The 18146-nt window shown below is 40.6% G+C and overlaps 1 protein-coding gene across 1 annotated transcript in view; it reads left to right on the forward strand.

Annotated features, from left to right (window-relative positions):
- Positions 1 to 559: 559 nt before the first annotated feature.
- Positions 560 to 18146, forward strand: part of LOC121579932 (androgen receptor) — a 52969-nt gene continuing 35382 nt past the window's right edge. Inside the window, 2 exon segments of the mRNA XM_041894937.2 lie at positions 560 to 3111; positions 3113 to 3166. Coding sequence (XP_041750871.2) covers positions 1736 to 3111; positions 3113 to 3166 — 1430 coding nt within the window. The 5' untranslated portion in view covers positions 560 to 1735.

An 18146-nucleotide genomic window follows, 5' to 3' on the forward strand; every position in this document is an offset into this window, starting at 1 on the left:
CTGAGCTACAGAGGACCACAATATATATAAACGTGTGAAAAACTAAAAATGCTTCTCTTTTGGAGTGGCTATGATATATCATATTTGATCAGGAGCTTGTGGGGAACAATGTAATACCATTAAACCTTTGCCATGACAAAGTGGATAAATATTTATATTGGCCCATGGACTAATGTGGTATATCATTATTTGTGTGTTCTATGGGCGTAATAGAAGTATTTACTACCAAACCATCCTCTCTTGCCTGGAGGTGCTGAATTTTGTATCTATTTGGCCTACACTATCAATCAAATGAACCTGTCCAAGAATGTGCTTTTAATATTTGTTGTGTGTGTGCGTAATTTTGGGGATTTTCTTTTTTACATATGTTATTTTGACACATTAGATGACATTTTCATAGCTATTACATAACAGTGATCACATTACATAATCAAAGGGTGTTCATAGGTAAATCATTATTATTTTTGACAAGGAATAATTAAATGTTTTGTTATACAACAACCTGTGTTTTAGGAAAGACATATAATGGCCCATGCACTCTGCATTTAGGTAAAACATTTTGAGGGTGGATTCCTATCCCAGGTGGCTCTAATGCTGTTGCTCTTGTTGCTCTTGTGAGGGAAACTTCACCTGCTACTGCCTAAATTGTGTGGACGAAGGTTGTTTTGGATAACTGTGTCAGCAATGTAAGCCTGTGGTGGTGGCAGTTGTAAACAGCTATGTATTTTTAGTAGCTACAAGCATTGCATGATGAGCAGTGACGCATCATCACCATGCATAATGGCAGAATTAGACCTGTGCTCTGCCAGTGCATGTCCAGTACACTCAGCCAACTCGACCCTTTAATTTCAACCCTATCTAAGTAAGTAATTTTAAGATTTTCATATTTAATATTCACATTAAAATACGTTTGACTGTGTAGCCTACTCCTATCGATATATTTTGAATGACTTTCTGTATGCCTACTGGACTTAATCCAAGGAATGGATTATTTCGTCACTTGGCAAACTAACAGGCTGACGGCAAAAAATAACTCAAGGACTTTGGAAGCGAACTTCGTCCCTGCCCAAACTTGCAGCAAACCAAACATTCTTAAAACCAAGCATTCAGCTGTTCTACCGGGGTGTTCAGTTGTTTGATGACTTTTGTAGGTGCTTCACTCTTTCGTAGGCTATACTCTTTTAAATTGATATTAAACGTTAGCATAGGTTTACTAGAGGAGTTTCATGGTTGAAACAGGCAGCACTTCTCTCCGGCAACGCATTTGCCATATTGGACACAGACAATTTTATCATTGCACACTCTCTCTCAAGAGGGAGAAAAAACACTATTATAGTGCATCGACTTCAGAACTCATCACTTCAGGCAGTTTCATTTTCGCCTTCATGGATGGTGAGCGCAAATCTGACATGAAGGATATTTCTGCTGGCTATATGTCAAAATGTATGGATCCGTGAGCAAAATGTTAATCAAATGTTTTATTTATGAAATAACGACATATTCATTTTCAAAAACGAACATGTGGGGCTACAAACGTCTGACAATTAGCAGTTCAATTACGCAATTGGCCAATACTGCTATTTTTTAGGCTCAGTCTAATTAATGGACAAATGGTTTTGTTAAAACTGGAATAGGCCTATGACTTTACATTCTTATTAATGTAGCCTACTTGATAAATAAACATTTTTTCAACTCTGACGGTCTATCAGCGTAAACGCGTTTTTTTTTTTGGACTATGGAGATTCCAGTTGGATTAGGAGGAGTTTGTGACTCCCCAAACATAGTTTTTCGCGGACCTTTCCAAAACGTTTCCCACAACGTGCAAGCTACACTGCATAGTAACACTACCGTCACCGAAAGCTTGGAGTTTTCTAGTTCGTACAGTTTCATGCAGAATAAACACCCCTGGGAGATGCGCCAAATTAACCGGCAATCACCCCAAAAAGAAATATCGTCAGGGACGGCTCGCAATTCTGACATTGAAGTGAGGGAAGATGACAGCATTAGTTTTTCCAGAACACTCGAATCGGATGCAAATCGTATCCATTTTGCCAAAAGCTCAACAGGAAACAAAACCAGGTTTTCCTCTGTGAACGTATCAGATAATCCAAACGCGAATGGATACGGATCCTGTCGCTCTGGACCGCAAGCCTGCAACACTGAACCAAAGTGCTGTCAACCAGCTGTGCCCCATCACGGAGAGCAGTTAAGTCCTAACAGTGACGCCCGTGTGGCGAACATTTGTTCCAATTCAGCCTGCACCACAATCTCAGAAACGGCGAGGGAGCTCTGCAACGCTGTCTCTGTGTCGCTGGGATTGACCATGGACTCGAATGAGATGAGTGACCTGGGATCTAATTACGCACCATCCAGCGCAAATGACCAAAATCAAGGCAACTATTTGTTTCAGGTGCCTCTATTGAATTGTTCTGGAGCTGAAGAAAATATCTCCATAACAGAATACAAATACGCTAGTGAGCGCAATGCCAGGCCACTACAAAGTGATAAACAACGAGTTGACATGTTTAAAAGTTCCCCAGCAAACGACCTTACAGAAGAAGTGGCAACCATGGAGCACCTTAGCTCCAGACATCCATCCACATATGAACAGGAATTTAGACTGAATGAAAAGAGTGATGACCCGACTTCAAAAGAAACAGATAATTATCTGAATACAAGAGCGCGCTCTGCATCTTGTCATTTTGACCAACTGTTGCCAGCACACTTGGCACACTTCAGTCAAACCGACCCAGACAGAATCTCGTCTCGTGTGATCCCAGCACATGTCGGTGAAACTGGAGAGACTATGGAGGACAAATATGCTGACTATTTACAACAACAGTACAGTGTCAAGATAAAATATGAGGCCATTAGTAATGAACCTGACGGAACGTCATGGGGCTATCAGTACAACAGGTATAATGACAATGACAACACACAATATGGACCAAGGCAGGGTATGAATCCATACAGTGCGGGACCAGACACTGCGTTCATTTGTAACCCTTATGAATATGAGAGGGGTGGTGGTCTCGTGCGCAGAGAGCGGCCAACTCCTGAGCAGTGGTACCCGGGCGGGATGCTAGGGAGGATGCCCTATCCCAACTCCCCCGTACTTAAAGAATGAGGTCGGTGACTGGCTGGATGTCTCTTACACAGATGCCAGGTAAGAACGTTATTAAAATGCACAAATACACAAACACTTTACATTACAGTGCCCTTATTAAGCGGTAATTAACCTACATGTGTAAATGCAGTGTAACAAAGCAATCTTTCACCAGTCACGTTTTACAATGTTATGGGCTGAATAATTATTCATTCCCTCTTCCAACAGACTATCACAATGTACTTACTCTATAGTAGGCTACTGTTATATTTATGATGTATTTGATGAAAAACAAAATCAACTACCCCATTGTCAAATGGTAATATTGCAAATGATATAGTGCTGTATTTTATTATCTTAATAAATGTACTTCAGTAGTAACAATGACTTCTGCATGAGTTAGACCACTATTGATCCTGAAAAGGATAGCTATGAATAGTGTTGAAGAACAGTTCAGATTTTTAAACCTAGAGGAATTGCAAAGTTGCACCTCCATATCTTCATGAATACACTCCAGTCAGCTTTGGGGTTTCCCATTGATGCACATGTTTTTCTTTGCAGCCAAGGCAAACAAGGTGATTTGTTAGGCACGTGCTCATTGTCATTACAGCAAATAAAGATGTTATAAGCCTACTTTGTAGCCTACTTTGAGCATCTATAGTTATAAGCTCTGAATAGTGTATACCCAGAGTGCTTGTCTGTTTTGCTTTTTAAACAGGATGTTTAACAGGAAGTTCTAGGCTTCATAAGAACTTATGTAAATTATTATGTTGTGCATATATCTTTTTCCTCTGATTTGATTGCACACAAGCCACATGAGTATTTGTTGTGTACAGATCCATGGAACAATTCTCAATAGTAAAATAATGAATTTGTTGTTTAAATGATTAACATTTCTTTTCATAGGCTACTTTGAAAATGAACTGTTGTCCAACATAAATTTGGTCAACCTGCTTGTAGAATGTGTAACTAATATCATGCGAAATATCTATAAAGCAAGCATCGCATTTGTAGTGTCTATATTACACTGAGTACAGTCCTTAAGCAAATGTTAGTTGTCTTAATGTTTTACTCACAGTGCTTTGATGTTTAGTGTAGTAGGATGGATAAAATGACACGAAAGAGAGCCCTTATTAGACCACGCATGGTCTGAAGTTCAGTGATCAGGATCATTGTGCAATACTAGAATCCCAGTGTTTACTGTTCAATATCTGGTTTGAGCAGCAGGAATCTCAAATGACCAGAGAACAGTAATTTGACTTCCATTCTGAGCAAATGTTTGAGCAAATATCTGAGCAAATGTTGCTAAATATTCATGTTGCGCTCACCTGGAGGTTGACACACTCATTTAACTTCCTGCTCCTTATTTCTGAGGAAAGGTTGCTAAATGAGAGCTGTAACTGTATAGTGGAATGTATATTGGCCCAGCGTCGTCCAGGGTAGGGGAGGGAATGTCCGGCAGGGGATGTAGCTCAGTTGGTAGAGCATGGCGTTTGCAACGCCAGGGTTGTGGGTTCGATAAAATAATGTATGTGCTAACTGTAAGTCGCTCTGGATAAGAGCGTCTGCTAAATGACTAAAATGTAAATGTATATGGTGTACATCATTTTCATTCAATAGTACAGAAATTTGCTCATAAAGGTAGTCAAATCAATGTCTGAACTTTAAAGGGGAACTGTAATGTTTCAAGAACTTATCATGTAGCCTACATAATAAGGGGAAGATATTATATACAAGACTAGAGGCTCTGTGAAGATAGACTTCTGAGGGGCTGTAACAATTCAATGAACATACTTTCTTATCTTAAACACAAGACACTACATACCCTAACACTGAATGGAGGGAGAAGCCTATTATCGGTCCAGTCACAATGTTTTTTATTTCACTCCAAAAATGGCTACTGATGTTCTCAACTCCCATATATTCAGAACATAAAATGCTATGAAATCATGTTACAGTATAAACTGTTTACTAACATGATCATATGAGACGTGGGCCTCTATTAATTTCAATTCAGTTACAGGAAATATAGAAAACAAAATTCTTCCTTCCTGCCCCGTGAGAAAGCTTTCTCTAAATCAAATGTGATTACACAATATACAGTAATCACATAATAATACACTTGAACACATCCATTCCTTCTGTAAAGCTTGTTAAAGTAAAATACAAATTGTATTTACCATTTCTAAACATGATAAATGTCATGAAGACATTAAGACATACAGTGGCTTACGAAAGTATTCACCCTCCTTGGCATTTTTCCTATTTTGTTGCCTTACAACCTGAAATTAAAATTGATTTTTTGGGGGTTTGTATCATTGTGGTCCTCTGTAGCTCAATTGGTAGAGCATGGCGCTTGTAACGCCAGAGTAGTGGGTTCGATCCCCGGGACCACCCATATGTAAAAATGTATGCACACATGACTGTAAGTCGCTTTGGATAAAAGCGTCTGCTAAATGGCATATTATTATTATATTTGATTTACACAATATGCCTAATACTTTGAAGATGCAAAATATATTTTTTTGTGAAACAAACAAGAAATAAGACAAAAAAACAGAAAACTTGAGCGTGCATAAGTATTCACCCCTTCCAAAGTCAATACTTTGTAGAGCCACCTTTTGCAGCAATTACAGCTGCAAGTCTCTTGGGGTATGTCTCTATAAGCTTGGCACATCTAGCCACTGGGATTTTTTATCATTCTTCAAGGCAAAACTGCTCCAGCTCCTTCAAGTTGGATGGGTTCCGCTGGTGTACAGCAATCTTTAAGTCATACCACAGATTCTCAATTGGATTGAGGTCTGGGCGTTGACTAGGCCATTCCAAGACATTTAAATGTTTCCCCTTAAACCACTCAAGTGTTGCTTTAGCAGTATGCTTAGGGTCATTGTCCTGCTGGAAGATGAATCTCCATCCCAGTCTCAAATCTCTGGAAGACTGAAACAGGTTTCCATCAAGGATTTCCCTGTATTTAGTGCCATCCATCATTCCTTCAATTTTGACCAGTTTCCCAGTCCCTGCCGATGAAAAACATCACCACAGCATGATGCTGCCATGTTTTACTGTGGGGATGGTGTTCTCGGGTTGATGAGAGGTGTTGGGTTTGCGCCAGACATAGCGTTTTCCTTGATGGCCAAAAAGCTCAATTTTAGTCTCATCTGACCAGAGTACCTTCTTCCATATGTTTGGGGAGTCTTCCACATGCCTTTTGGCGAACACCAAACGTGTTTGCTTATTTTTGTCTTTAAGCAATGGCTTTTTTCTGGCTACTCTTCTGTAAAGCCCAGCTCTGTGGAGTGTACGGTTTAAAGTGGTCCTATGGACAGATACTCCAATCTCCGTGTGGAACTTTGTAGCTCCTTCAGGGTTATATTTGGTCTCTTTGTTGCCACTCTGATTAATGCCCTCCTTGCCTGGTCCGTGAGTTTTGGTGGGCGGCCCTCTCTTGGAAGGTTTTTTGTGGTGCCATATTCTTTCCATTTTTTAATAATGGATTTAATGGTGCTCCGTGGGATTTTCAAAGTTTCTGATATTTCTTTATAACCCAACCCTGATCTGTACTTCTCCACAACTTTGTCCCTGACCTGTTTGGAGAGCTCCTTGGTCTTCATGGTGTCGCTTGCTTGGTGTTGCCCCTTGCTTAGTGGTGTTGCAGACTCTGGGGCCTTTCAGAACAGATGTATATATACTGAGATCATGTGACAGATCATGTGACACTTAGATTGCACACAGGTGGACTTTATTTAACTAATTATGTGACTTCTGAAGGTAATTGGTTGCACCAGATCTTATTTAGGGGCTTCATAGCAAAGGGGGTGAATACATATGCACGCACCACTTTTTCCGTGATTTAATTTTTAGAATTTTTTGAAACAAGCTATTTTTTTCATTTCACTTCACCAATTTTGACTATTTTGTGTATGTCCATTACCTGACATCCAAATAAAAATAAATTTAAATTACCGGTTGTAATGCAACAAAATAGGAAAAACGCCAATTGGGATGAATACTTTTGCGAGGCACTGTAATTTTTAGATGTGGGCTGAGAGACATGTCTCTGTCTGCAACTTGAAATTCAGTTATACAGCAATAATTTTCAACCAGAAGAAAAATACTTATACAAGAAGCATCTCTATAATATCTGTTAAAGGGAGTATTATTTTCTCAATTTCAGAATAATAGTGCATATTAGGTGCCCTTACTTGTCGATTCATTTTGCCCTGTAGTTTTCCTTTTGCTATTTGCATTTACAAGATGTTTCTAAGATATTGAAGTGGTATCGAAATTATAATCAAACAATTGCATGTACAGTGATGGAAAAAAGTATTTGATCCCCTGCTGATTTTGTACGTTTGCCCACTTACAAAGAAATGATCAGTCTATAATTTTAATGGTAGGTTTATTTGAACATTGAGAGACAGAATAACAACAACAAAAATCCAGAAAAACGCATGTCAAAAATGTTATAAATTGATTTGCAATTTAATGAGTATTTGACCCCTCTGCAAAACATGACTTAGTACTTGGTGGCAAAACCCTTGTTGGCAATCACAGAGGTCAAACTTTTTTTGTAATTGGCCACCGGGTTTGCACACATCTCAGGAGGGATTTTGTCCCACTCCTCTTTGCAGATCTTCTCCAAGTCATTAAGGTTTTGAGGCTGACGATTGGCAATTCGAACCTTCAGCTCCCTCCACAGATTTTCTATGGGATTAAGGTCTGGAGACTGGCTAGGCCACTCCAGGACCTTAATGTGCTTCTTCTTGAGCCACTCCTTTGTTGCCTTGGCCGTGTGTTTTGGGTCATTGTCATGCTGGAATACCCATCCACGACCCATTTTCAATGCCCTGGCTGAGGGAAGGAGGTTCTTACCCAAGATTTGATGGTACATGGCCCTGTCCATCATCCCTTTGATGCGGTGAAGTTGTCCTGTCCCCTTAGCAGAAAAACACCCCCAAAGCATAATGTTTCCACCTCCATGTTTGACGGTGGGGATGGTGTTCTTGGGGTCATAGGCAGCATTCCTCCTCCTCCAAACACGGCGAGTTGAGTTGATGCCAAAGAGCTCCATTTTGGTCTCATCTGACCACAACACTTTCACCCAGTTCTCCTCTGAATCATTCAGATGTTCATTGGCAAACTTCAGACGGGCCTGTATATGTGCTTTCTTGAGCAGGGGGACCTTGCGGGCGCTGCAGGATTTCAGTCCTTCACGGCGTAGTGTGTTACCAATTGTTTTCTTGTTGACTATGGTCCCAGCTTCCTTGAGATAATTGACAAGATCCTCCCGTGTAGTTCTGGGCTGATTCCTCACCGTTCTCATGATCATTGCAACTCCACGAGGTGAGATCTTGCATGGAGCCCCAGGCAGAGGGAGATTGACAGTTATTTTGTGTTTCTTCCATTTGCGAATAATCACACCAACTGTTGTCACCTTCTCACCAAGTTGCTTGGCGATGGTCTTGTAGCCCATTCCAGCCTTGTGTAGGTCTACAATCTTGTCCCTGACATCCTAGGCAAGCTCTTTGGTCTTGGCCATGGTGGAGAGTTTAGAATCTGATTGATTGATTGCTTCTGTGGACAGGTGTCTTTTATACAGGTAACAAGCTGAGATTAGGAGCACTCCCTTTAAGAGTGTGCTCCTAATCTCAGCTCGTTACCTGTATAAAAGACATCTGGGAGACAGAAATCTTTCTGATTGAGAGGGGGTCAAATACTTATTTCCCTCATTAAAATGCAAATCAATTTATAACATTTTTGACATGCGTTTTTCTGGATTTTTCTGTTGTTATTCTGTCTCTCACTGTTCAAATAAACCTACCATTAAAAATTATAGACTGATCATTTCTTTGTCAGTAGGCAAACGTACAAAATCAGCAGGGGATCAGATACTTTTTTCCCTCACTGTATTGTAATGGGTAGCAATAGCATCAGATTTGCAGGTTTGCGTGCATTCCTCATTTCCACACTGTCAGAAATCTGTACATTTAGAACTACTTTGATTAATGTCATGAGATAGAGGTAGTTTTTCATAAGGTAACTATGGTGACGTACTTTACTGTCCGTTTGACAGCAGCCCAACATTATTCATACACATGGCCTTATTTTAGAAAACCTTTGTCTTACTTGGAGAGCTCATTTGTATACATTTTAACATGGTCTGATAGGCCCACTATAACTCAGCCCTAACTTGAGTTTCCATGTGAATTTGATTGTTTATTGAATTACCTGCCATAGACAAAGTAGTATTGTCTCTGTCAGAAAATGCTTCACAGTGTGGCATTGACACTGACGTTGTTCTGAGCTGCAATATAACAGCAGTAACTACAATTCAACCAAACATAGACCTAATTCATCACATTGAGTGCTTTTAAGATTGGTATTTCTGTCCACATAAACAGTATCCCTTCTGGTGTACATTGTGTGTATATGTTCCTAGAAATATAGCCAGCTTATTACTGGGAAGGTACAACCAGATCATGTCTTTTCAATTACACATTATGTTCTTGTGTGCGGGTGGCAGGTAGCCTAGCGATTAAGAGTGTTGGGCCAGTAACTGAAAGCGCGCTGGTTTGAATCACCGTGCCGGGAAGGTGGAAAAATCTGTCATTCTGTCCATCAGCGAGGCAGTTAACCCCCAACAACAACTGCTGCCCGGGTGCCGAAGATGTCGATTAAGGCAGCCGCACCTCTCTGATTCAGAGGGGTTGGGTTAAATGTGGAAGACACATTTCGGTTTAATGCATTCAGTTGTGCAACTGACTAGGTATCCCCCTTTCCCCATTGTTATAGCTTCCTCGATTGGATGATTTTATAAGCAATCCAGTATGATCCAAGGGTCTATATTTTTTTAATAGACTGGAACGACACTATATATACAAAAGTATGTGGACACCCCTTCAAATTATTTTAGCCACACCCGTTGCTGACAAGTGTATAAAATCGAGCACAAAGCCATGCAATCTCCATAGACAAACATTGGGAGTAGAATAGCCTTACTGAAGAGCTCAGTGACTTTCAACGTGGCAACGTCATTGGACGCCACCTTTCCAACAAGTCAGTTCGTCAAATTTCTGCCCTGCTAGATCTGCCCCGGTCAACAGTAAATGCTGTTATTGTATAGTGGAAACGTCTAGGAGCAACAACGGCTCAGCCGTGAAGTAATAGGCCACACAAGCTCACAAAACGGGACCTCCGAGTGCTGAAGCGCGTAGCGCATAAACATCGTCTGTCCTCAGTTGCATCACTCACTACCAAGTTCCAAACTGCCTCTGGAAGCAACATCAGCACAATAACTGTTCTTCGGGAGCTTCATGAAATGGGTTTCCATGGCCGAGCAGCCGCACACCAGCCTAAGATCACCATGCGCAATGCCAAGCATCAGCTGGAGTGCTGTAAAGCTCCCCGCCTTTGGACTCAGGGAGGTCCAGGGAGGTCTTTGGACTTTGGACTCAGGGAGGTCCATACAGAAATGGTTTGTCGAGATTGGTGTGGAAGAACTTGACTGGCCTTCGAAGAGCCCTGACCTCAACCCCATCGAAGACCTTTGGGATGAATTGGAATGCCGACTGCGAGCCAGGCCTAATCGCCCAACATCAGTGCCCAACCTCACTAATGCTCTTGTGGCTAAATGGAAGCAAGTCCCCGCAGCAATGTTCCAACATCTAGTAGAAAGCCTTCCCAGAAGAGTGGAGGCTGGTATAGCAGCAAATGAGGGGACCAACTCCATATTAATGCCCATGATTTTGGAATGAGATGTTCGACGAGCATGATTTTGGAATGAGATGTTCGATGATACTTTCGGTCATGTAGTGTATCACAAAGCATGTCTGCTCAGGCTTCATCCAACGATGGAATTTAATACAAACATCAGCGGTATTTCACCAATTATGTTACATAGATGTTACAGTGTACTAGGGGTACAGTGCCTATAGAAAGTCTACACCCCCCTTGGATTTCTTCACATTTTACTGTGTTACAAAGTGGGATTAAAATGGATTTAATTGTCATTTTTTGTCAACATTCTATATAAAATACTCTGTAATGTCAAAGTGGAAGAAAAACATTTTTTTGGGGTTTAAGATTAATGAACAATTAAACACTAATATACCTTGATTAGATAAGTATTCACACCCCTGAGTCAATACATGTTAGAAACACCTTTGGCAGCGATTACAGCTTTGAGTCTTCTTGGGTAAGTCTCATAAGAGCTTTGCATACCTGTATTATGCAATATTCCAAATTTTTCAAGCTCTGTCAGGGTTTGGGGGATCATGGCGAGACAGCAGTTTTGAAGTCTTGCCATACATTTTCAAGCAGATTTAAGTCGAAACTGTAACTTGGCCACTCAGGAACATTCACTGTCTTCTTGGTAAGCAACTCCAGTGTAGATTTGGCTTTGTGTTGTAGGTTATTATCCTGCTGAAAGATGAATTCCTCTCCCAGTGTCTGGTGTAAAGCAGACTGAAGCAGGTTTTCCTCTAGGATTTTTTCTGTGCTTAGCTCCAGCCCGTTGCTTTTCATTCTGAAAAACTCCCCAGTCTTTGCAGATGTCAAGCATACCTATACCATGATGCACCCACCACCATGCTGAAAATAAGGAGTGATGTGTTGTGTTGGATTTGCCCCAAACATAAGGCTTTGCATTTAAGCCAAAAAGTGTATTCCTTTGCTGTGTTTTTGTTGTTGTTGCAGTATTAGTTTAGTGCTTTGTTGCATGTTTTGGAGAAGAAAAAAAATGTAGGTCATTATTGTGGAGGCACTACAATGTTGTTGATTCATCCATCACAGCCATTGAACTCTGTCGCTATTTTTAAATCACCAATGGCCTCATGGTGACATCCCTAAGCAGTTTCCTTCCTGTCCTGCATCTTTGATGTGTCTGGGTGGTTTAATACATCATTCACAGCATAATTATTAACTTGACCATGCTTAAAGATATATTCAATGTCTGATTTGTTATTGTTACCCATCTACCAATCACTGTCCTTCTTTATGAGGCTTTCAAAAGCTTCCTGGTCTTTGTAGTTGAATCTGTGCTTGAAATTCAATACTTTACTGAGGGACCTTACAGATGTTTTATGTATGGGGGACAGAGGAAGGGGTAGTCATTCAATATAACTTATTATGTGATTTGTTAAGCCAAATGTTACTTCTGAACTCATTTAGGCTTGCCTCAACAAAGGGGATGAATACTTATGCAACGACTATATTTTAGTTATTTAATTTGTAGAATTGTATTTTCACTTTGACATTATGGAGTATTTTGTGTGGATCAATGACAAAAAAATTACAATTAAATCTATTTCAATCCCACTTTGTAACGCAACAAAATGCGATAAAAGTTATAGGTTAAAAGTTAGATACTTCTATAGGCAATGTTAAAATTGGTCAGTTATAATATATATAATGTATACTCTCATTTGAGAATATATACTGTAGTTCCAGAAAGGTCAGTACAGTGAGTAAATGTGGACATGGGAGTGTGGAAGAACAAGATATATCTCAAAAAGACTTGTTAGGCAAAGGGTCAATTAAGTTGTCCATTTCTGTTTGGTGTGAAAATAGATTTTTGCCTTACGCAGCAGCACTGGCACCTAACACTTGTATTTTTGGCCTGCTACTTACCTTTAGCTGTCATCACCATGCCATGAGAGGCATATTTGCATATTTTTCATTATTAATGAAGATGAAGTTGTTCAACATTTCCCACATTATAGCAGCCAGCCGGGTTTCCACCCAATACAGTGGCTTGCGAAATTATTCACCCCCCTTGGCATTTTTCCTATTTTGTTGCCTTACAACCTGGAATTAAAATTGATTTTTTGGGGGTTTGTATCATTTGATTTACACAACATGCCTAACACTTTGAAGATGCAAAATATATTTTATTGTGAAACAAACAAGAAATAAGACAAAAAAAACAAAAAACTTGAGCGTGCATAACTATTCACCCCTCCCAAAGCCAATACTTTGTAGAGCCACCTTTTGCAGCAATTACAGCTGCAAGTCTCTTGGGGTATGTCTCTATAAGCTTGGCACATCTAGCCACTGGGATTTTTGCCCATTCTTCAAGGTAAAACTCCTCCAGCTCATTCAAGTTGGATGGGTTCAGCAATGTACAGCAATCTGGTGTACAGCAATCTTTAAGTCATACCACAGATTCTCAATTGGATTGAGGTCTGGGCTTTGACTAGGCCATTCCAAGACATTTAAATGTTTCCCCTTAAACCACTCGAGTGTTGCTTTAGTTGTATGCTTAGGGTCATTGTCCTGCTGGAAGGTGGATCTCAGGTCCCAGTTTCAAATCTCTGGCAGACTGAAACAGGTTTCCCTCAAGAATTTCCCTGTATTTAGCGCCATCCATCATTCCTTCAATTCTGACCAGTTTCCCAGTCCCTGCCGATGAAAAACATCCCCACAGCATGATGCTGCCACCACCATGTTTTACTGTGGGGATGGTGTTCTCGGGGTGATGAAAGGTGTTGGGTTTGCGCCAGACATAGCGTTTTCCTTGATGGCCAAAAAGCTCAATTTTAGTCTCATCTGACCAGAGTACCTTCTTCCATATGTTTGGGGAGTCTCCCACATGCTTTTTGGCGAACACCAATCAATTTGCTTATTTGTTTCTTTAAGCAATGACTTTTTCTGGCCACTCTTCTGCAAAGCCCAGCTCTGTGGAGTGTACGGCTTAAAGTGGTCCTATGGACAGATACTCCAATCTCCGCTGTGGAGATTTGCAGCTCCTTCAGGGTTATCATTGGTCTCTTTGTTGCCTCTCTGATTAATGCCCTCCTTGCCTGGTCCGTGAGTTTTGGTGGGCGGCCCTCTCTTGGCAGGTTTGTTGTGGTGCCATATTCTTTCCATTTTTTAATAATGGATTTAATGGTGCTCTGTGGGATGCATCACAGTGCTAGCTGTGCCACTAGAGATCCTGGTTCGAATCCAGGCTCTGTCGTAGCCGGCCGCGACCGGGAGACCCATGGGGCGGCGCACAATTGGCCCAGCGACGTCCAGGATATGGGAGGGAATGGCCGGCAGGGATGTAGCTCAGTTGGTAGAGCATGGCGTTTGCAACGCCAGGGTTGTGGGTTCGATTCCCACGGGGGGGCCAGTATAAAATAAAAAAATTAAAATAATAATAATAATGTATGCACTAACTGTAAGTCGCTCTGGATAAGAGCGTCTGCTAAATGACTAAAATGTAATGGGATATTCAACGGTTCGGATATTTCTTTATAACCCAACCCTGATCTGTACTTCTCCACAACTTTGTCCCTGACCTGTTTGGAGAGCTCCTTGGTCTTCATGGTGCCGCTTGCTTGGTGTTGCCCCTTGCTTAGTGGTGTTGCAGACTCTGGGGCCTTTCAGAACAGGTGTATATATACTCAGATCATGTGACACTTAGATTGCACACAGGTGGACTTTATTTAACTAATGATGTGACTTCTGAAGATAATTGGTACACCAGATCTTATTTAGGGGTTTCATAGCAAAGGGGGTGAATACATATGCACGCACCACTTTTCCGTTATTTATTTTTTTGAATTTTTTGAAACAAGTTATTTTTTTCATTTCGCTTCACCAATTTGGACTATTTTGTGTATGTCCATTACATGAAATCCAAATAAAAATCCATTTAAATTACAGGTTGTAATGCAACAAAATAGGAAAAACGCCAAGGGGGATGAATACTTTTGCAAGGCACTGTATCACACAGGCAGTATAGTTCTTTACACTGTAAGTTTCAGGTTTAAAATAATAATACAAATGGTTACCACCACATTACATTAACCAAATGTACTTAACATTTCAGGGTGATGGTTTGAGTTTGTAGTTACATTGAAAAAAAACTACAACATTTAAATGTACACTGAGTGTACAAATCCTTATGAACACCTGTTCTTTCCATGACATTGACTGACCAGGTGAATCCAGGTGAAAGCTATGATCCTTATTGATGTCACTTGTTAAATCAACTTCAATCAATATAGATGAAGGTGAGGAGACAGGTTAATGAAGGATTTTTAAGCCTTGAGACCATTGAGACATGGATTGAGTAATTGTGCCATTCAAGACAAAGATTTAAGCGTCTTTGAACAGGGTATGGTAATAGTTGCCAGGCGCATAGGTTTGAGTGTGTCAAGAACTGCAACGCTGCTGGGCTTTTCACGCTCAACAGTTTCTTGTGTGTATCAAGAATGGTCCACCACCCAAAGGACATCCAGCCAACTTGACAAAACTGTGGGAAGCATTGGAGTCAACATGTGCCAGCATCCCTGTGGATCGCTTTCGACACCTTGTAGAGTCCATGCCCTGACGAATTGAGGCTGTTCTGAGGGCAAAAAGTGGGGTGCAACTCAATATTAGGAAGGTGTTCCTAATGTTTGGTATACTCAGTGTATATGCCACTGACTTAGAAGGGGCAAAATGAGACTTAACACAACTCAACATTAGGAAGGTGTTCTTATATTTTTGTACACTATTCAAAACTAAGAACAAACTATTCAAAATAATTATGGCATTGTTTTTATATACTCCAACACAAACAAGTGGCGGCCTGTAATGCACTGGGCTTTTTGTCTGAAAGGTTGTTTTGAATTTGTTTAGTAATTTGAGGTGGGTGTCTGTTTACATACCTCTGTCTTTGTGTGTGCACACGTGTGCTCTTTTTGAGGACAAAGGGCAGGATGCACTAATGTCAGTAGGCCACTGCTGATTTTGATGACCTAACCATTCGATCCACTCACTAAGTGAGACGGTAAATTTACCTGAGATTCTAAATTACTCTCCAAATAGCACCTTAAGCATGCAAGTGCTGTGCTAATGACAATTCACATGTCAAAGTCACACACCACTCACAGTGTAAAAATATTATCTGGATTCCAAGGTCTGAAATGTCTTAGTGTTATGATGCAAGATTTATATCAGATCTGGAACTTACAAACCATATGGCTATTACAGTACCTCCAATTGTCTTATGGGCTACATTCTTCATATCAGCCCTTCTCTACTCCAGCCAATAAGCTTACATAAAATACAGAATAGCTTATTTTGCTCATGTTGAGTAGTCATTCACCTAGGCTACATTTCATCGGGGGAAATGTTAGATGTGAATTTAATTTCAAACTGGGTTAGATGGGGTGGGTACAAAGAACATCTGCAAGAATGTACTGCTTTGATTCAGTGGAATTCTGTGGGTAGGTCTGTGACAGAGAGTCTGAACGGTAATTTCTGAAGGAATTCCTTCCATTCCAATATAAAAGTTAGACTTTTTGTTTGGTTTCTTGTTTGTTATCGTCAATGGTTTTAACAATACAATTTAAAAGTGGAGATGTTTTCTGAATAGCCAAAATTGTCAGAACCAGTCTGGGTGAAAGGAATTCTGCTTTTCGGACCTTTTCCGTTTCCCCCTGCCTTGCCATGCCATGCCCCAGTTTACATTCATATTCATACACCATGTTGACATCCACAGGATATGCCATCCACGTATTAATGTCCAGAAGTATTATCATCATAACATATCCTAAATGAGGTTATCTCATTTTGGAATTCCAACTATTCCAATTATTTCCCTAAAGGTTTAAAGCTAAAGTGGATAAGAGCAGCATAGAGTAACATGTATATCCTTGCATTGATTACATCAATAATTTCATCACACATTTGAAGTACCTACATTTATTACTGATTTATGATTAACCAGATCAGTCTCTGTCAATGTCTATGGATTAATTAACCAGTGTTTCCCCTAGTTTTGTCAACGATCGCGGAGGGGTGTGTGTGGCTAATTTCCAGGAGAGCTAATTTCCTGCAATCCTGCACATTTTTCCATGGCTAATTCTGTGTTCTTATGCTCAAATAGTAAAACAAAACCAATCGGGACCCCAATCAGGGCCCCTGGGCATGTGCCCTGTGTGCCCTGTCAGTAAACCAGCCATGTGTCACGGATCCCCCGGTACTGCTGCTCATTCTGTTCACCAGCTCCGGAGGTCTACGTCACCGGCCTTCTAGGCGTCACTGACCTGGTTCATTACCACCAACCCCGGACTGTCTTGTCTCATTACGCACACCTGGTTCCCATTCCCCCTGATTAGTATGTGTATATATGTGCCCTCTTGTTCCCCATTGTCCTTGTCGATTATTGTCCCATGTCCGTTGGTCTCATGAGTACTGTGTATTGTGCTCTTGTTATTACGGGTCTCCTCCCGTGTATTGTGTAGAGGTTACACCTCACTCTTTGTTTGGGTTAAATCCCTTTGATATATATATTACGTGTTTGTTTTGGGCTTCGTCCCCGTTGTTTTTCATGACGTATCTTGTGTTGGGTGGAGTAAATAAAACCCCTAATACGTATTCCTGCGCCTGTCTTCTAATCATTAGACAACGTGACACCATGACAAAAATACTCCTAAATGGATTGTTTTTAGAATTTTCCCTTACTGTCTAACTTTTATTTGGGTGATTTCTAGTTCTCAAAGATTATATTATTTTAAAATATATAGTTTAATAATATTTTCTACATACTTCCTGTCTGGCTTTCTTTAGTCATTTAAGTTTACACTGAAAGTGTTTTTCCATCCCGAAAAGTATATATGGGAAACCCTGAATTACTTAAATCTCCCAGTAACATCAGACCAGGTCATCAGAACAGAATTATAGTCATCATATTAAGCCACTGATAACTGTTCACAGATAACTATGACAAAACTGAGCTTTGTGCTTTCCCTTACAGCAGGCCTCTAACTCTAGATTCTGACCAAGAGCCAGTGGGCATTTAGCCTACTGCTGATACTGTAGAGAGGACTGTTTTGCTGCTTGGTTATAAGCTTTGTCCTTGTCTTTTTTACATAGAGCCTTGACACCTAACGCTATGCGTCATTGAGGTATAGTTATGTCTGTACACACTGTCCAATCTCTTCCTGCGCTCACAGCTGCAGTAGAACACCCCTCTTGCCCCCCTTGGTCCTGGCACTGCTGTTCACACCTTTCCCACACTCTCTCAAGTCATCACACCCTCTGCCCAGCTCTAATTAGAAATCAG

Source organism: Coregonus clupeaformis, chromosome 13 (assembly GCF_020615455.1).
Source record: "Coregonus clupeaformis isolate EN_2021a chromosome 13, ASM2061545v1, whole genome shotgun sequence".
NCBI lineage: Eukaryota > Metazoa > Chordata > Actinopteri > Salmoniformes > Salmonidae > Coregonus > Coregonus clupeaformis.